The sequence below is a fragment of the Diabrotica virgifera genome, chromosome 6 (assembly GCF_917563875.1).
Source record: "Diabrotica virgifera virgifera chromosome 6, PGI_DIABVI_V3a".
Lineage (NCBI taxonomy): Eukaryota > Metazoa > Arthropoda > Insecta > Coleoptera > Chrysomelidae > Diabrotica > Diabrotica virgifera.
The window spans coordinates 122,335,718-122,357,463 of record NC_065448.1 but is presented as its reverse complement, the minus strand read 5'-3'; the positions used below and the strand labels follow the sequence as shown (position 1 = coordinate 122,357,463).

Sequence of the window (21,746 nt, the reverse complement as noted above, 5' to 3'; positions counted from 1 at the left end):
GACTGTTCTCACATTTAGGAAGCATTATAATATAATATATGTTGGTACCTAAAGCATTGAACAGTTTACAGTACACTGTAGATCAGCGATTCTCAACCTTTTTGAGTGATGTACCACCTACAGTTATTTTTATTATTTTTGGTACCACCTATATGTTTAAATTGTATTATCAATACTTTCTAAGTACTACTATTTTAATTTTTTCTGTGTTTTGTGTACCACCGCCAATAATAATATGTACCACCAGTGGTACATGTACCACAGATTGAGAACCTCTGCTGTAGATGATAACACTCTAAGACGGAAACGAAAACGAAAACAATATTCTTATATTCTAATAAGCACATGGGACTTGTTATCTTTCGAGGAAAGGAATGACTAATTTATAAGATACCTACATTTGAAATAAAACAAATAATATATAATATAAACATGGTTTATTAGTTAATTTTATGATCAGTTCCTTTATGTCACACATTCAAATTCGGCATTGTACAAATATATCATAACCAATTCCAATTCCTACACTCCCTATAAGTCCTTTTGGGCACTAAAACTTGCTTCCGGTTCCTTATAGCACATTTAGTGACTAACATTTAGTTCACAATAATGCAGCTTATATTAGGGAAAAGAGGTACATTTACCCTTGTCATACAAAGGAATAGAAATATAATTTACCCTAGTTTTAACCCAGTCACCTTAATGATGGAAAAACAAGTATTACATAAATATGACGTACCTAATATTATTATACAAAATATATTAGATATGAAAGGTGAAATTATTATAAGTTATAAAATATAAAACTTATAAAACTAGTACTGCTTTGTCTTTTATACTTATATTACATAATTCCAAATGTCATATTACGACTTACACCTCCTATTGTAATCAATTTAATAAAATTACAAAATATCACATTACACATTTAAAAGAAATAGTAAAGTAGTACAAACGCCTTGAAGCCAATTAGGTGCTAACACTCTGACTCCTAAGCCTCGTCAAAACGGCTTTGTCCCTAGAGGACATATGTTATTTAGATTCTTAAACTGCCCTTTACTTTTTATCTTCATTGGCAACACCCTCGCTCAATAGTAGATAGTCATTAATGCTGATGCTCTTCACTACCTTCAGCATCACTATCGTTACACTAAGGACAGGTAGATGGTTTTCTGAGGTTTCCCAATCTCAGTGCACAACGACACCAGTCCTAGGTGAGTATAGAGCCACGCGTTTGCTAAAGAAAGACCAAAAAATCTGAAAAGAGTTTTCCAACTCTCCAGAGCTAGCACAAATGAAAATCATCTGAATTCACCTCCCGACCTCTTCTTCCTTGTCCCCTGAGCTTTTACAAATAATTTTCTTAACCCAATTTAATTAGGCATGCCATGAAGACACTTGAAGGATACCATAACAAAGACATCCCTCTTTATTTATCTACACTTGTTAAATTGAAATGCAACTTTGGCCAGGTTAGACCTGAAAGCAATTGTAATCACTCAAGTGACATTCTGCAATGTTAGTTATATGTATTTCTAAACGTCACATTGATCAGTTCCTGTTATTTGTATTTGATTTTAATTTTAAATAATGTGACTTAATAATGGTCCATTCATCAGCATCCGGTCATTCAATATTAGTGTACTGAAGTTTGAAAACCATTGCAAATTCATATACGAATGCAAGTAGTGCATTTAAACGCTTGTTTTTGCTTATCCAACAGTCAAAGCAGGGTCTCGAAAATTTAAGTGTGGAAGACAGATTATTGATAATCCGCGACCACTCAATCAAGCTAGGTGCGTTGGTAATGCATTAATAGACAGGAATGTGGCATAGGTGAAAAGTTTGATTAGAGAAAATCGTCGAATTTTTCTTAGAGCAATTTATCTACCCATAGTATCATACATAAACTTTTTACACATAATATGGGTTTCAGCAATGTTACTGCACAATGGGTTCTTCACCTTTTGCTAGAGGACCAAACAAGCTTTCATATGGGTTTATCTTGCAACCTCTCGGAATACAGGCAAAACAGTAATAACTTTTTTTTTTCAATGATTATTACTGATGACGAATCTAGGTGCCATTATTATCTTGCCATCAAGCAATAAGATGAAAATGTCTAGATAAGCTCTCACATGGTGTCATTCTTCTGCGTGACAATAACCAGCCTCATATTGCCAAAGTGGTGAAATAATATCTATAACGAAAGGTTGGAAGATAGTCGAGGATCCAGACGATAGATCTGATTTATCACATTATAATTTTCATACTTTTGGGCCACTGAAAATGGCGCAAAGGGGTAATCGTTTTCAGTCGGACGAAGGAGTGCAAACTACCGTAAAAGAATTATGCGAGCAAGAGCCACAAGAATTGTAAAAGCAGGTTATAAATCGATTAGTGAAATAAAGGGATAAGTACATTCATTATATTGGTGATTATTTGTAGATTATATTTACCAATATTTTTTGGACCAAGGATTAGTTTCAATTGAACAATCCTCGTATATTAGATGGTAAGAGTAAATTAATCAGAGATAATCTAAATATAAAAAGGGGATAAATGAACACAAAAAGAATCTAAATCAGCAAACGAAACTAAGTGCTGTTAAGTTTGCAGTTTAACTCTATTTAATAACAAAAACATAATATATAGTTCTTGTTTAGTAGAAGTAAGCGAAGATGTGCATTTAATATAAAAGACCAGGAAAACACAATATCGAAGGATTTCCAAGCCATAGATAGAATTCCCATTTTTTTCTTTCTCTATATTATGGTTCCTAAAGAAGTTACATTCGAATACTATACTCACATACGAGTTTTTAAACAAGAGACCCGTTCCAAAACCAGACGACGAATAATTGATAATTCTCACGTAGTCAAAATAAAGCCGAATAAGTGACTCAGGCAGTGAAAGTTTCCGATTTAATTTTATTAACCTCTACGGGAAGGATATAAAATAGTTTCATCTCCCCTTTCATCTCTCATCCTCGACTTCCGTTACCGGGACCAGTAGCCTATCATGCTTAAGGATTTACATATAAATGTAGCGAAATGTTAAGATGAAAACACAAACAGATCGTCTTAATAAGTTACACTGCGAATACTGAAGATAAATTATTAGAGTAGCAGAAAAATGAAATGCCGCAAAGACAGAACACAACAAAAGTTTCCAGCTAAAAAAATGGTTTTAAGTGAGACAACAGTTACATAAAAAAAATTATTTGACAATAATACGTATACAGTGCATTCATAAAGTGTGAAAACGGTCTATTATCTCATGACGTAATTATTTTCAGAGTTAAAGCTCTGACAGGTCGATTTTTATTTTTAAATTATGATTTTTTGACGTATATCCCATAATAGTGACGTCATCTATTTTGGCGTGATGACATCATCGATGATTTTTTAAATGGGAATAGGGGTCGTGTGGTAGCTCATTTGAAATGTGATTCAATTCTCTATGCAGTAATATAAACATTAACATCATTATTTATACCGGGTGTCCAAAAAAATAATTCTTGAATTAAATTAATTGCCACAAAAAAAAAGAATATAGGTAATTTATTTAACTCAAAATACATTTTACTTCTGTCAGAAAAAAAAAACTATTTCACAAATAAACATTGCTTTTTGCTTAAATTAAATGTTCAAACTACCAAGACGCAGGTGTGTGGCTGTTTGACATTTAATTTTATCGAAAAGCAATTTTTATTTATCAAATAAACATTTTTGCTATATTATGTGGCATCAGTAAAATGTATTTTGAGTTAAATAAATTCCATACACTCCTTTTTTTGGCGTAAATTATTTTAATTCAAAATTAATTTTTTGACCACCCTGTATAATTATTGATGTTAATGTTTATATTACTGAATAGAGAATTGACTCACCTTTCAAATGATCTATCACACGATCCGTATTCCTATTTAAAAAAATCATCGATGACGTCATTACGCCCAAATCTATGACGTCACTATCATGTACTATACGTCAAAAAATCATAATTTAAAAATAAAAATCGACTCGTTAGAGCTTTAGCTCTGAAAATAATTAAGTCATGGGATAATAGACCGTTTCCACACTTTATGAATGCACTGTATATTTTTTCAATAGGTCATTTTTTAGTATAGGCTGGTAGCTATAGGGGGGTTGAGTATGCACTTTTATATCCCTTCGATACCTTGACTTTTTTTATGTTTTTGGTAAATAAATGACCCAAAGTCGATTTTTCGAAGGTAGCAGGCTGAAAACAAGTCAGATAAATGAATATTAATAATTTCTTTATTAAATTATTGTGTGTCCTAAACTTATCTGTCCTGTCTTATTCTTCAGGTTCCTTTCCCTATCGGAGGTTGGAAATCATCATTGCTATTTTAATTTTATTGGCCGCACTTCTGAATAATTCTAATGAGCTGCAACCGAACCACTCTCTCAAATTGTTTAGCCAGGATATTTTGCGTCGTCCTGGGTTTCTCTTCCTTTGTATCTTCCCTTGCATAATTAACCTAAGTAATACGTACTTCTCGCCCCTGATTATATGACCCAGATATTGAATCTTTCTAATTTTAACAGTTTTTGTGACTTCACATTCTTTGTAACACCTCTATATTAGTTACTTTTTCAGTCCACGATATTCTGTGGATTCTCCTGTAGCCCCACATCTCAAATGAGTTTAATTTTTTGATTTCAGACTGTTTTATTGTCCACGCTTCCATGCCGTAAAGTAAAGTAGAAAAAACGTAACAACGTAGCATTCCCGTGCGGATCTCTAAATTAAGGTTACGGTTGCAAAGTAAGTTCTTCAATTTAATGAACGTGTTTCTTGCCTATTCTATTCTAGATCTGATTTCTTTTGTTTTATCTCCATCTTCGGTTAGCCACGTTCCTAAATATTTATATGTTGTTATACCTAAACTGTTAAAGGTATTTAATCTTAGGAAAATGAAAATTGTTTCTTCTGAAAAAACTGACCAAAATAACATTTGGTAAAATTTAACATGATTTTTAGAACTGCAGTTATAACAAATTTCGTGAAAAACCATAGCAAAATAGGCATGCAATGGGGCATTTTCAATATAACTCAGCTTTCTTACGTTCGATTAACTTTAAAAACCCTAATTTTAAAGATAATTGATTTAGCTTTAAAAAATGTTTGTTAAATTACCTCTATTAATATAAAGTTATAACAATTGAATTTTAAAAATTGTAGGAAGCTGCAAATTAATTTTTATATAAGTGTTAATATAAGAGACTGAAACAAAATTAAGCTATCAACTTTAACAATCTAGTTAATGGAAGTTATAGAACAACTTAAAACTAACACTTTATATATCTTTATTAAACTTTAATACACTTTAAAATATTTCTATAACACTTTAATATTTCTATGTTAATAGTTTGCCAAAATATTGAAAATTGATTTATGTGCGGGCTACGCGCGCCCTTATTTGCGGCGATCTGACCATGCGCTCCAGAATGCGCTATTCCATAATATCTTGGTCAAAAATTAATATAGAAACATTTAGCAAAGCTTAAAATGTTCATTTTGTTGTTCTATAGCTGCCACTTGCTAGATTTTTAAATTTATAGCTTAATTTTGTTTAAATAACTTGTACACGAATTAATTCGCAACTTTTTAGTAAAATTTTGTTTTAAATGTTAATAAAAATAAAGTAATCTCAAACAGTTTTTCTTAATGTCGAAACAATTATCTTCAAAATAAGGGGGTTCTGAAAATTAATCGGAAAAATAAAAGATAAGTTAAACTTCGGAAACTCCCATAGAATTCCTATTTTGAAATTGTTTTTCACGAAACTTGTTATACCTCCGGTTATAACAATTGGATTTAAGTTTACCAAATGCCGTTTTTATCACTTTTTTAAAAGGAATAATGTTCATTTTATTAAAATTATATATCTTTAATAATTTTTATGCGTTTAGTCGTATATACAACTAAATTGTTAATAACACATTATCTGACAGGTTTTAAGTCTGGTACACCAAAAAAAAACCCAAAAAATCTAATCTAAGCATAAAAAAACATAAATGTACGTCAAGGTACCGAATGACATAAGTACATATTCAACCCCGCTGGCCCCTAGACATGATACTACGACAACCAGACTAGTAGGTAATAACAGTTATTTAGATTTTAACAGTTGTCGATGCAAAATATTATTTAGCAAATGCCAGTTGATCAATAAGAACGTAAATAATTAATGACGGTAACAATTAATTAATAATAAATGAAGTTGTCACAATAACACCAGAAAATAATCGATTAGCCAAACATAAAAGAGTAAACACCTGCATGTATAATATTCAGCACAATTCGTATTTTAAAAAGAAGAAAATTACTTGTCCCTGATTAGACCTATCCGATTATAAGTGACTGGGTTATTATATTCTTAAATTTGACTAAACTAGAACAATTAAAAGCAAATTTTTTACAATAACAAAAATAATCATCTATAAATAGACATGGAGCTGTATTACTCACCATCTGCATCACATATAAAGCCCTGTTGAAATTTTTGCTTTTGAAAAATTCCACTTCGAGCTCTTTCTTAAATATACTTAAATTTTATTTTAGGTTTTAAAATACACTTATTTATTTACATTAATACTGTGTATACAGATAAGTAGAAATATGTTTAAAGCATCTATTTTGGTTATATTTACAAATCAGCATAGGTACGTATATATGGCAGGCTCACAATATAGGGAAGAAATTTAAATCTGTATAGTACAAATATATTAAAATTTTATATACCTAATTAGTTTTAATTTTATCGGATTTAAGCACATAAACTAAATGTGAATATAATACACATAATAAAGAGCATTTCAAACGTTACTATTGTTCCGATGGCAATATTATGTATTTTATTATTATATTATATTGATTAGTATATCAATATTGTATCGGAAACGACTAAAATAATATCATGTATGCCTTTCCTGAAGTCCTTTAACTAGTTATTGTTATTTTATACAACATATTTCTTTCATTTTTTTTTATTACAATTTTAATGAATTACGTTTGAAATTTGGTTTCTTTTCGTCACTTAATTTCCTTTCTCTTGGAATTGGCCATGGGTTGCAATTTAACTAATGCCTCCTACTCAAACGTCCAATACAAATTCTTTATGCTGATGTTTCACCTATTATTATTCTCATATGTCTGTTGCTGCTAACAGTATACTTACAACACAATATGTGTTGGTCTCATTATATTTTATATTTATATTTCAGTACACTGTAGATATTATATTTGTACTAAACGATTTGAAACAAAAATTAATACAGTAGGCTATTTTGGACCCCTTTACAAAAAGTCATAATATATATAACCAAATCATACTTCATCTCCTTCTCATAGATATAAATTATATTTTTGAATTATGTGTAATTAACAACTAAAAAAAATCGTATCTCTGAAAATTACAATTTATACGTATACAACATTTGAATCAAAGATAATTAGGAATAAACTCGTATATACATAAAAATAATTTACTTATGGAACTATTAAAAACATGTACAATACACTTTCATTTTCTAGTAAAAAAGTTCAGCAAAATAAGTAAAAGATATGTTATTTTAGTTAGTCTATAGAATAGTCTGAATCGTACCGAAATGTGGGAAAACGATGAAAATAAAAAACAATTGGAAGCAACAGATAATAATTCAATGCATTACAAAATAGTTTAAATGATGCCATCAAACAAGACATGTAGAGGATAATCTTCTTCTTTAAGTGCAATCTCCGCGGCGGAGGTCGGCAATCATCATAGCTATTAGTACTTTAGAGACAGCTGCTCTAAAAAGTTCATTTGATGTACATCCGTACCACTCTCTCAGGTTGCGCAATGCGCAGCCACGATATTCTGCGTCTCCCCATGCTTCTCTTTCCTTGAATCTTTCCCTGCATAATTAATTGGAGCAAGCTGTATCTCTCTCTACGTGTAATATGTCCGAGATATTCCAATTTTCTTGTTTTGATGGTATTTAGGATTTCCATTTTTTGTTCATCTTTCTCAGAACACCTTTGTTTGTGACGTGTTTTGTCCACGCTATTTTCAAAATTCTTCTCTACACCGACAGCTCGAATGATTCTAGTTTTTTCATTGATTCAGCATTCTAGGTCCAAGCTTTCATTCCATAAAACAAAGTCGAGAAAACGTAGCACCTAACCAACCTAACTCTTAGCTCCAACTTCAAATCTATTGTGCAGAGCACTTTTCTCATTTTGTTAAAATTAGCTCTAGCCTTTTCTATTCTGATTTTGATTTCCTGTAAGTAATCTACTGTGGAGTTGATCATTGTTCCAAGGTTTGCATATTGGTGGACTCGTCCGATATTGGATCCGTTTATGAAGAGATTTTCGTTATTTCTTTGAGTTTTCGATATTCTCATAAACTTTGTCTTCTTGACATTCATTGTTAGCCCGTATTCTTGTCCAAACTCTGCTATTCTGGTCACCAGTCTCTGAAGATCCCCAATATTTTCAGCTAAGATCACAGTGTCATCCGCCTATCTAATGTTGTTATTGGGAACTCCATTTACCTTTATTCCAGCTGTTTCACACTCAAGAGCTTTTTTCAAGATATCTTGTTAAGAAATAAGATGTTAAGTGAAAAAAGAGCTTTACGAGTTCCGAGGCCTTTGCGAAACCCAAACTGCTTATCATTAATATCTATGTCCAGTTTATGATACATTCGGTTATGGATGACTTTCAGTAGCAACTTTAGCAAAACTTGCGTTTTTCTTTTTAGGGAGGCAAATAAAGATCGACGTCAACCATTCTTTGGGTAATGTGCCTGAGCTATAAATGAGCTATAAATCTTGTTTAAGAGTACCACTAAAACATCAATATGCTGCTCATCTATAATTTTTAAAAGGTCGATAAGAAGCATGTCAGGTCCTGGGCTTTTCCTGTTCTTCATTGTGTTTAACGCATGTATTATTTCTTCCTTTGTAATATCTGGACCTATTTCTCCTGAATTAAGTTCTATGTGTTCCAGGTACCCTCTTTCCTCCGGGATATGCTTTTACGGCTTTAACAGCATTACGGCATCTTTCGTTTATCATAATGTAGTATATATGGTTCCTAACTACTTTCTCCGATGAATCTGCGGGCGATCGCCATATATACATTCGTCTGTTGGGTAGTTAATAGAAGATAATATAATATAATAATTCAGGAGAGATATAAAGCAGCTAAACATGTAAAGAACTTTTCAATGGACGTGGAATAGAAACTGACCAAACAAGATCAACTGTCCGAATGATGAAAAAGGTGAAGATTAAAACTGGAATAGAAACAGCATAAATAAATATTTTTGATATATTCTACCGAAGGTTGGTGCCTATTATATGATTATATTTTTCTATTTTGCGCTGCTTGTAATAGAGCGCAACTTCTGGTATTCGGAACTATTCCTTTAACCAGAAATCTTTTACCTGCTTAACCCTATTCTACCTTTAATCTTTCGTTCCACTCTAAAATCTAACAGATTGTACTTCTCAGTACAAAGCGCATGGCTGAGATATGATTTTTTCCTCCTTTATCGGTGGTTAACAATTCTATCTCTTTACCCATCCATCTCAGTACTTCTGTTTTGTTCACTCTGTTCAAGGAACTCTCAGTATGCGCCCATACAACCACATTTCTAAAGCCTAACTTTTTACGGTTTCTACTTTTAAGGTTTTCCCTTTAAGATGTTATGGCGCTTGAGAGCTTTTCTATTTTTGAAATTATGTTCGTCAATATGTCAATATTCAGGTCCTTATTTTAGAGTAGGATCACCATTAATTTCGATTTCTTAGTGTTTTTATTACATCCAAATTGGTGGCCTGTAATATTTACACTATATTCTTATCTGTAAATCTGTTAGGTTATCGGCCAGTAAGTATAACAGTATCATCTTCATATCGGGGAGGCAAAAAAGTTTTAAAAATATTCTGTTTAACCAATAGTAGCACAATTATAAGTTAATTGGAACGTACACAAAATTTGGGGGGGGGTTTAAGGGAATAAAATCCCATAAAATTTTTATGGGGTGTACAAATTTCACTGTTGTTTCTTTTTAAGATGTGCCTGCCACAAGAGGGCCACGTGTCCACTTTTAATAAAAACTCTAACAGTTTTCGATATAAGAAAAAAAATCGATTTTAATTTTGTAATTTCAAAGGGCTGTAACTTTTTTTGTGTGCCGTATTGTATACATATAGGTAAGTGAGGTTCAATCAACATATTTTTGAACCCAGAATCTGTGATATAATTTATGACCAATATTTGAGAACTGTATAATAAAGAATTTTCCAATAATTTAATGTTTTTTTTTATATAATTATAAATGTTTCTTTTATTGATAGTTTCATGTGACGTATGTGATGTAAAGTGTTATTTGTATAATGTAACTCGTTAACTTCAAATATTACTTTTATATAATATTTCACGGATTAAAAAAAACAATTGTTAACATTCGTAATAGTTCCATAATAATTATAAATAAATAGTTCTATTTTGATAGGGGTAAAAAAGCTTTGTACTAAATAAAAGTATGTTAGTAGTAAACGTATAAGTTGATACCAGTTAAAATTTTGTCATTAGTTGATACAGGTAAATTAAGAGTTAGGTAGTTAATAATATTCTTGATATTATTCGAAAAGAAAAAATATCCATTTGGAATCTTAAATGAATACAATGCGTGGCAAAAAACTTTTTAATACAAAAGGTGAGCAAAAACCTTTTTAATACAAAAGGTGAGCAAAATATATTTTTCAGAACTATTTTTAAGTTTTTCAAAATACACTTTATTTTCAAAACCAATTTTAAGTGTGGTATATCATTTTGCGAAGCATTTAAAGTAAAAAGAAAGACAATTAACTTGAACTATTAACGAGTAGCAATAGACAGTTAAATAATTGTGTATTAGATGAAAATTGTAAATAAATAACAATATTTTTTGTCGTGTTACTATCAATTGGCATGGAACATGGAACATCAAATGGAATGTACATGGTTAGTTGGCTGGAATCAAGTTTATTCAATATCATCAATATTACAAAATTGTTAAAATTTTTTTTAAACTTATGTAAAACTATTTAAAGTTTGTAAACTATAAATATTTATATTTTTATAGTTTACACTTACAAGAAAGGTTTTGCTCAAGATTTATACAGACCTAAAATAAAACAAACTTGTTGTCCCCATAGTACCTGAATTTACCTGTAAAATACTATATGTATAATATACGTATTTCTAATCAAAAATTTGAAGCATCATCTAATAATAATAAAACACAGACTAAACACTTTAGAATTTATTAAAACTAACATTAAGTTTGTAAATACAACGTTTGAGCATTTTTTACCAGAAATATAAAATATTATCGTATTAAATTTTCGTCAATCTCTAGCAGTTCCCTACTTATGATTGATTCTCAGGACAAGAAGTATAGCAGAAAGACCGAGTAAATCAACATTTATAAAGTATTTATGGACATAAAATTCCATTAAAAATAACAACTTAGAAACGTGAAGAGCAGAGACGATGTCAAGGGACGATGTAAGGAGAAAATTGTAAAGCCAAAACCCTAAAAAATTGTGAAAAATATACTATATTATTGTGTAAAAATTGTCTTTTACAATTTTATAAAATATAAAGCAGATGCAAAGAAAAACGTTCTAATGTAAAAATTGTCACAACTGTGTTTAATTCACTCATACATCACTAACTTTTAATAATAATTGAGAAAAAAATATTTGGGCCTTAATGGGTTTAATGTCAAAACATTTTTTTAGTTTATTTTTTGATATTAGTTATATGCAATATCATTTCATAAATAATTTATTCATTGAAGAATGTATTGGAAAACATAATGCAGCTTTAAGAACTCATTTGTGACGTATTACACTTCAAACCCGATAGGATTCAAATTAATGTAATAAAAAAATTTTTTTCGAAAAAATTACTTTACATAAAATTACATTTTTTCATAATTCTTTACTGATTAACTTTTTATGATAACTGATAACTTTTTATTAAATTGATTATTTTACAACGTAACTTAAAAAAATTGTTTGTAGTGCTTTTGTTTTAGTGTCGAGTTGATTATTGTGTGCAATAGGTATCCAAACTCCCTAGCAGTTAAGCCTTAAATTGATTGTATGCATAATTTAAACAACATCATGCTGTTTTATAGTGGGCTAAAAATGGGTAAGTTTAACATCCAGTTTTATTTTTAAACAAGATTTTAAAAAGGAGTTGGTTTTAAAATAAAAATTCACTTAAGTTTTTGACCTTTAGATCTTAAATTCTAAATCATGTAAAATAGTAAATGAAATAAATAATAAATTGATCTTTAAATCTAATCAGCGTGTTAGTTGTATACCTAACTATAATTTTGCAAATACTGTGATCGATAAAAAATGCTCAAGTTGATATAAATCACGTCACCTACCATCACAAAAATGAATAACGAAAATATCGAACTTAATTAAATATTTATCTATTCTAGAAGTAAAAAAGTGCACATCTTAATAGCATCAGATGCATAGCAATATTTATATTCACATAAATAGTATTGTTACGCTTATATGTATAAAGGTGTGTAACATAATATTTTGGTGTGTGCATCCTATCAGTGAATTTTACTTTTTTTATTTCATATGGAAAATATATATTTCTGAAATATAATCTAGCACGTAGCTACTCTTCCGACAGTCAGACAAAAAACCATAAACAATACTTAGCAAACTAACAAATAAATTATTAGAATAAATAATTTTTAATAATCTAAATCTTAAAACTTATTTGTTCATTTTAAACATGTAACTGAATTAATATTAGCCACACTCAAAAATATTGCATATTTTATTTTGAGTCTGTCTTTGAAGTAGATAATATATTTTTGCAGTTTGAAAAGTTTTGTACTTTTTATTGCTAAATAAGTTGTACTGGATAAGAACTTTCCATCTAAATTGCCTATTAACAACAAATTTAAGAAGAGAAATTAATTAATAATCATATTTTCCTTATAACACTTAATTAGAAAGAGAAATAATAACAATATAACATTGTAACAATTCAGTACTTAGTATTTCCTCCTCTAGCTCTAGTGATAGCCCTCATTCTTCTATGCATTATGCATACTTCGCAAGGGTGTTACATAGTTTCTTACGGAAGTCTTTTCCATTCCTCCTGTGCAGCGACTCTTAATTCTGCAATGATTTTGGAGCTGGAATTCTGGCTCGTATAATATGTCACTTTAGGATTTCTCATATATTTATGTTCTACGGGTTTTAAATCAGGACTCATTAGTGATCAATCTAACAATTGAATTCCAGCATCCTCAAGGTATTTTATGACTGTTACTTCGACATGTGTACGGACATTATCATGCATTGGCACAAAGTTATCTTACCCAATGAAGCAGTTATAAGAAAAATCATACTCATCGAGGATTCTGCGTATCTACCAGCCAGTGTGCATTAAAATATTTACCTCAATAAGCGCCGTATTAGCCTCTCATCTAATACCACCACATAGCATGATGGAACCGTCACCAAAGGTAACATTGTCTACAAGATTACATATTGCGAAAGGTTTCCCTTTCCAGACCTTCTGCATACTCGACCACGTCAATCTGGCTTCCATAATTGTATCCTTGTTTCATCAAGAACTCTTCCCCATTAAGGTTCCTTCCAGCTAATATGAGATCTTGCAAATTGCAATCATTGTGTTTTGTGCCGTGGGAAAAGCATGGGTATTGTGGCAGGCCGTTTTCGATTTAACCTTAAGTTTTTTCATTACTGTTTTGACACTTACATTAACTTGTGCTCATTAATTCGTTTTTTATTGGGAGCTGTAAGTTTTCCATTTCGCCAAAAATTGAAGATTCATCTTTTGGCGTGGTACATATTTTTCATTCTTACGATAGTCGATTGATAGATCGCAGTCTCCGCGCAATATTTTATTGTCTGTAACATATATCAGATTGGATAAAATAATAATTTTGACGCACACGAACTGGCTTAAATATGGAATATCAGTAGGAAAACTGCAGATTAAGGAAAACGAAAATCTCTAATAGACAAGTCGAAATCGGCGGGTTCGTTGGAAAAAATATTCCCATGAGATTTTTTTGCATAATCACATTCGTGAGACACTCCAGAATAAGGTTCAAGAAGTCGCCCACACGAAAAGTGGTCCAATTTTTTTTAACAATTTTTTTTTAATCAAATTGCACAAATCAGTATTTTCGGCCCAAACAATTTTTTTTTAGATTGTTCGGACCATTCCGGACAAAAAAGGTCTCTTGTAATTTTTCTCTAAAGTTGATCGTGTTCGAGTTATAACCAATTTAAAATTTGGAAAACGCGAAAATGGCCATTTTTAAGACTTAATAACTCGGTTAAAAATTATTATTTAGAAAGTCAGAAAGTGACTAAATCAAATTTAAAGCCCCCCCTACATGATCCCGAAGAAATTTGTGTTATTAGTTTATTACTAAGCTGTTATTTTTAATTATTAATAATAAGCGATAAGATCGTATTGACGCGGCTGTAAATATGAGTGCGAGTGAGATGCGCCATTGGACTTCCTGAATGGCATCTCTTTCGCACTCATCATGGACGGCCGCCTAATACGTGCATGGCGCTCATTATTATAACTTAAAAATAACAACTTAGTAATCAAATAATGACAAAAATTTCTTCAGAATTTTGTAGGGGGGATTTAAACTTTGATATAGTCGTTTTTGGACTTTCATAGTAATAACTTTTAACCGAGTTATTAAGCCTTGAAAATCGCCATTTTTCGTTTCTTTCAATTTTAAAATGCTTTTACCTCGAAAACGATTAACTTTAGAGAAAAATTATACGAGACCTTTTTATCCAAAATGGTCCAAAAAACCTAAAAAAAATTGTCTGGGCCAAAAATATTGATTTTTGTAATTTGATTAAAAAAATGTTAAAAAAAAATTTGGACCTCTTTTCACGTGGGCGACTTCTTGAATCTTATTCTGGAATGTCTCACGAATGTGATTATGCAAAAAAATCTCATGGGAATATGTTCTCCAAAGATCCCGTTTTTGCCTTGTCTATAACTGACATATTCCAACTAATATTTCAATACCAAGAAACAAAACAAGAATCATTATGAGTCGCCAAACCATACTTTGCATACTAGGCAATGTATGTTAGTTTGTGGCATTATTGCTTCTTCGGCTATAAAGACTATGTCTAAGCTTTCTATTATTTTTTTATATATTGTAATATACGTAAGACATTCCAGCACAAGACATACAGAAATAAAAATACAGACAATTCAAAAATAAAAAATTAACAACAAGTAATTATGGAAGATAAAATAAATATATGCAATATTTATTCTGGATAAAGTTGGAACGTAATTAATATGGTGTTTTGTTAACTTTTGGACGATTAGTAACTACCTGTAATCTAACACAACATACACATCTTAGGAAAAATATTTTAAAAACACATAAATTATTATTACTGGAACCAGGACTCCGCAAGAACTTGTATGGGTTGTACCTACACTTAAGGTCATTCCCAATATTTCATGATGGATGTCGTGTTCTGAAAAATAAAATAAAAACATTATTCTAAATTAATTATCAAATAGCATGTTGTGATATACAATATGTCCCTGTAAGTTGGAACCATAATATGGAAAACTTTGTTATTATTAACTTTTCCAAAAAATGTTATTCTTCATAAAAAGTTCTGCATAGTCTAAAACCTGAGATTTAGCCATCAGATATCAAATTGTATGATTATTATACGAGGTATGTCAAAAAATATGAATTTCGCTCAAGAGTAAAGTAGCATTATTTTTCACAATATTAAAAATTGATCTTATGAAAAGTTGTTTGTAATTAGGGATTATATTCTAATATTCAATTATATCTTTCTAAATGAAAAAGAAAAAAAATTGAAAATTTTTATTAAATTATGCATAACCACCAACATTATTATCAGGTATTTCAATTATGATAACACTTTTATTATTAATTTTATGAAAAAAAGTTATTTTACAAAATGGTCTGTATGGTCTAAAACCTAAAATACAACCATCTCCTATCAACTTTCATCAATTTTATACGAGGTAGGTCAAAAAATATTAATTCCGCTCAAGAGTAAATGAAATACCTCTATTTTTCACAATATCGAAAACTGTGATTAGGAAAAGTTGTTTAGAATAAAAAACTATGTTCCAATATGTAATTACATCCCTCTAATTCAAATATTTTGAACTATAAAGGTACTTTACTCATGATCGAAATTCATCGTGTTTGACATACCTCGTATAAAATTGATAAAATTTGATATAAGATATAATAGTACGGGATCCGGATAGGAGGTCGAAATGTACCCATATGCTTGCCGGATAAAACAATTTTTTTATTAAATTTCATACATAGACAAACACGACCAGCATGGGTTGCCTATCAAAATCGTGTCATAGCTACCCTTAAGGAGGGCCGTAGCGGTTGGAATCAATATTTTAAGCACGTTTTTGGAAATTTTTTTTAAAGTATGAGACAATAATGTTATTTTTAAATTAAATAAGCCTATTAAGGAAAATTCAAAGAATATTCAAAAAAAAAATTCAAGAAAACATATTGAAAAATAAGCCAACGGTGGCAAATTTTTAAAGACACCTCAAAAAAACAATAAATTTTGCGGAGGACATTTGTCGTTGGATCATGGTAGACTAAAAATTCAAAAAGATTTTATTAGCTTATGAGTTTCTCGAGGTAACGCTCTCAAGTTTCTTTTAGTTTTCAAAAGTTTAGTTTTTTCTCTCAAAACAACGAAATTTTTTACAGAAAAAATGTGAAAATCAACATATTTATTATTGTTAAACAAAATTTAAGCATAAAACAAATAATATCTCAACAGTGTTACCTCAACAAATATCTAAAGAAAATATGTACAAAATTCCAGGTGAGTTGGTCAAGTAGTTTGGAGTTATAATGTCTACAGGCTTTGAAAAAGGCAGTTTTGAGAAAAACGCTGTTAAAGAATTGTCAACTTTTATTTTCAATTTTTTTTGACTGCCTAATCGTAAAGTTATGCACACCAGAATATGTTTTTAAATCGCGGATTAATTCATAAAAGAAAATGAGAACAGCTGGTGACCGTTCCTCACTACGCTCCAGCACGCTGGCGCGAAGATGCTGCAAAGCGAGTCGAAGGTAGGGAGATAGTGTTGAATATCCCTATCTTCTACTCGCTTTGGAGCAATTTGGTGTTAGCATGCTTGAACGTACTGAGCAACGGTCAACAGCTGTTGTCATTTTATTTTGTAAAGTACTCCGCGATTCAAAAAGATATTCAGTTGTGCATCATTTTACGATTTGATGGACAAAAAGAAATTGAAAATAAAAGTTGACAATACCATAAACGCTTTTTCCTTAAAACTCCTTTTTTCAAAGGCTGTAGACATTGTAACTCATAAACTACTTGACCGACCCACCTGGAATTTTGTATATATTTTCTGTAGACATTCCTTGAGGTAATGCTGTCGATATATGTTTTGTTTTCTGCCTATTTTTTATCTAACAATAATAAATATGTTGATCTTCGCCCTTTTTTGTGCAAAAAATTTCGTTGTTTTGATTTCGAAGTGATACTAGAAAACCAAAGATATAATAATCCCGAATAAAGTACGTGCCTCCTAGTGGCGGGATACGGGCAACAAGGCATTGGCTTATAGGTCAGTCCTTACAGTAGGGATCCTGGCCTATACAGAAAAATGCAGGCGGGTGTGGGGTAATACTGCACTTTGGTTGCATCGGTGGTGTATTGGCTAAACGTGCAGGGCAGGATATGGTGCTGATAGAAAAGGCATTCAGGCTTCAAATACCCAAACAAAATCTTTTCAGGCCATAAGAATGAAAAGACCTTTTCTCCAAAGGTATAAAAACTTATACTGAAATGATGGAATCTCCTGAGGTAAAATGTACCGGAAGTAAAATGAGCCTCCGTTCGGATCTCCGGGTGAGGACTATCTCAGGGGGAACACCATTGCAGGTTAGAAAAATCAGGATAGGGTCGTGGAATCTTGGTAGTCTTACAGGTAAGAGTCTGGAGTTAGTGGATGCGCTCAAACGAAGGAGAGTTCAAATTGCTTGCATTCAAGAAATTAGGTGCAAAAGTCAAAGGGCGAAAGAGGCGAAGGTTACAAATTGTGGTATGCAGGGAGTAGTAACGCTAGAAATGGAGTTGGTGTAATTGCTGATAGTGAAATGAAAGATAACGTAGTGGAAGTTGTAAGAACGAGTGATAGAATGATGTCAGTGAAATTTGTAATTGATAAAGAGGTATTTAATGTTATGTGTGTGTATGCTCCTCAAAGAGGTCTGGGTGAGAATGAAAAAAGAGCTTTTTATGACCAAGTAGGAGACGTCCTGAGTGATATTCCGTCTGAGGAGAAAGTTATAATAGGAGGTGATTTCAATGCACATGTGGGCGAAGCCAAGGCAGGATACGAAGCAATACATGGGGGATTAGGCTTTGGAACTAGAAATGAAGCTGGAGATGACATGCTTGAATTAGCAACAGCATTGGATATGGCGATTGTTAACACATTCTTTAAAAAGAGAGAAACTCAACTTATTACCTACAAAAGTGGACAACATCAATCTCAAATAGACTACTTTATGATAAGGAAAGAAGACATACGTGAATGCAAGGACTGCAAGGTAATAGTTAGTGAGACAGTAAGCCAACAAAATAAGCTGCTTGTTCTGGACATCGAAGTAAAAAGCGAAAGTAAACAAAAATATCGGAGAGGACCACAAAAAATCAAGTGGTGGCTGCTAAAAGATGAGAAAGTAGGTCTATTCAGGAGAAGAATAGTAGAAAAAATATGTTGGAACATGAAAGGAAGCCCTAATACAATTTGGAGAAAAATGGCCAGTAGTATTAGAGAGATCGCTATTGAAATGCTTGGGAAAACGTCAGAAAAAAAGTTTGAGGATAAAGAGACTTTATGGTCAAACGACAGTGGTGGTCAAACGAAGTACAAGGAAAAATAAAAGAGAAGAGAAAATTATATAAAAAGTGGCAAGAAACCAGATCCGACACAGATCTTCAAAACTATATGGTGGCGAAAAGGGAAGCGAAAGTAGCAGTAGCAGAAGCCAAAGCAGAAGCGTATTCAAACCTATACGATCAACTTGATACCAGGGAAGGCGAAACAGAGATATATAAAATAGCCAAACAGAGAGCAAAGAAAGCAAAAGATTTTAATCAGATTGGATGTATCCGAGATTAAAATAATAAAATACTAGTTCACGAAAGGAATGTCAAAAAGAGATGGAGAAAGTACTTTGAGAGCTTACTAAATGAAGAATTTGACAGACAGCCTGTTGAGTCAACGGAGACAGTGGCAGCAACGGTCACCAAAATAACAAACGAGGAAGTGGCTCCAGCGCTTCAAAAAATAAAGAAAGGAAAAGCGGTAGGACCAGATGATATTCCTGGAGAAGTAAGGAGAGCATTCGGAGAGACAAGAACAAGGTGGCTAGCAGGTATATTTAATAGAATTATGGAAGTGGGACAAATGCCAGACGAATGGAGAAGCAGTATACTGGTACCTGTTTACAAAAACAAGGGAAATATACAACAATGTACAAACTACAGGGCTATAAAATTGCTTAGCCACACCATGAAAATATGGCAAAGAGTAATAATTGATAGACGGATACGTGAAGAGACCGAAATATCCGAGAATCAATTTGGCTTTATGCAGGGCAGATCAACAACAGATGCAATTTTCATTATAGGGCAGTTGATGGAAAAATACAGGAGAAAAGAAACAAACGCTCATATGGTATTTATTGATCTTGAGAAGGCATATAATAGAGTTCCTCGAGAGATTCTGTGGTGGGAACTCAATAAGAAAGGAGTCCCTGGTGAATATGTAAAAATTGTGAGGGATATGTATGAGGGAGTAACGACTAGTGTTAGGACAGGTGTGGGAGAGACTGACAAATTTCATGTGAAAGTAGGATTGCACCAAGGCTCTGTGCTTAGTCCGTATTTATTCTCATTAGTTTTGGACCAGATAACAGCGAAAGTACAGGGTAACATTCCATGGTGCTTAATGTATGCTGATGATGTCGTGTTAGTAGGAAATAGTGAAAGAGATTTGGAACAAAAACTGGAACAGTGAAGACAAGCTGTGGAGGAAAAAGGTTTTAAACTTAGTAGGACAAAAACAGAGTATTTGGAATGTTCGTTTAAAGATGGAGCTACTACAAATAAAATGGTATCTTTGGATGGTGAAATGATTGTGAAAAGCAATTAGGGAAGCCGACCCCGCATAGGGATCCAAGGCAAAGAGAATGAAGACTAGAAAGTCAAAGATCATTAAAACTAAAAAAAACTTAACAGCGTTACCTCCAGAAACTCATGAGCTAATAAAATATTTTTGAATTTTTAGTCTACCATGATCCAATGATAAGTTCGGATGTCCACCGCAAAATCCATTTTTTCTCGAGGTGTCTTAAAAAATTTGCCCCAATTGGCTTATTTTTATATCGAGCGAAATTCATATTTTTTGACATGCATCGTATAATATTCATAAAATTTTATACCTGACGGCTGAATCTTAGGTTTTAGACCATGCAGAACTTTTTAAGGAGAACAGATTTTTTCGCTTTTTATTAGAATACCGGTTTAACCCGGCTCTATGAGATTTTCTTTTACGTTTCTCATCATTTTTTCTGGGAAATTACATATATAAATAATCGTAAGAAGAATATAAAGATAATAATAATAAAACAGAAGAACGTCGTGTCTTTTTAGAAATTGGCTTTATCGTTGATGAAACCTCATCTTATAAATCGTTAGACTTAACTCTAAACATTCGGAATTCTATTGCAAGAATTGCCAAAACGGCATTACCGAACTCATCACAATCTGAACCATCGGATATATAGTTTGGTTCATTTTGCCCTCGCCCCAAAAATAGAAATAAATTGTAATTCTTGTCATCGACCAATTTGTTCAGAGCATTCTTGTTATATTTGCGTAAAGTGCCGTGCCGTAAATTATGAAAATACGGAGATTGATTAATATTGATTTAATTCCGAAACTTTTTTGTTTCGTATCGTATTATTATGTATATTATATTATATTCTTATGTTCTTATTATTAGCTAATCAAAAAAAGTTTCTTCTTCTTTTTATAATAGGCCTCTTGGCCTATTCCTTACTGATTTTGAGCTTGTATTCGTAGCTGTGATGTTGACTGCCAGCTATCTCGCCACCTTTTAAAGGGCCTTCCTATTGGTCTCTTGCCTATTGGCTTCGAATCCCTGGCTATAAGGGCTATTCTCTCGCTGTCCATTCTCGTCACATGCTGATTCCACTCTCGTCGTCTCTGTCTTCCCCTCCGTACTAAGTATATCTTGTATGTTACAGAGATCTCTTATTCTGTCGTTCGGTCTGTCTCTCAGTGTTTTCCCAGTTATTGACCTCAGCGTTCTCATTTCTGATGTTCTCAGTATCCTCTTGGTCTCTACTGTGTCACATCTTGTTTCTATCGCGTACTTCATGGTAGGTCTTACACATGATTTGTATATGCGTACTTTCCCTTCCAGTCTCATATCTTTGTTCCTCCAGATGACATCCCTCAGACATCCTGACACGTAATTGGCTTTATTTGCTTGCTTTCGGACGCTCTCTTTAACATCTC

At 31.9% G+C, this 21,746-nt stretch overlaps 1 protein-coding gene across 1 annotated transcript in view; it reads right to left on the bottom strand.

Annotated features, from left to right (window-relative positions):
• Positions 1 to 420: 420 nt before the first annotated feature.
• Positions 421 to 21,746, bottom strand: part of LOC114339634 (uncharacterized) — a 384,539-nt gene continuing 363,213 nt past the window's right edge. Inside the window, exon 6 of the mRNA XM_050652825.1 lies at positions 421 to 15,614. Within this exon, the coding sequence (XP_050508782.1) occupies positions 15,493 to 15,614 (122 nt within the window). The 3' untranslated portion in view covers positions 421 to 15,492. The remainder of the gene's footprint in view (positions 15,615 to 21,746) is intronic.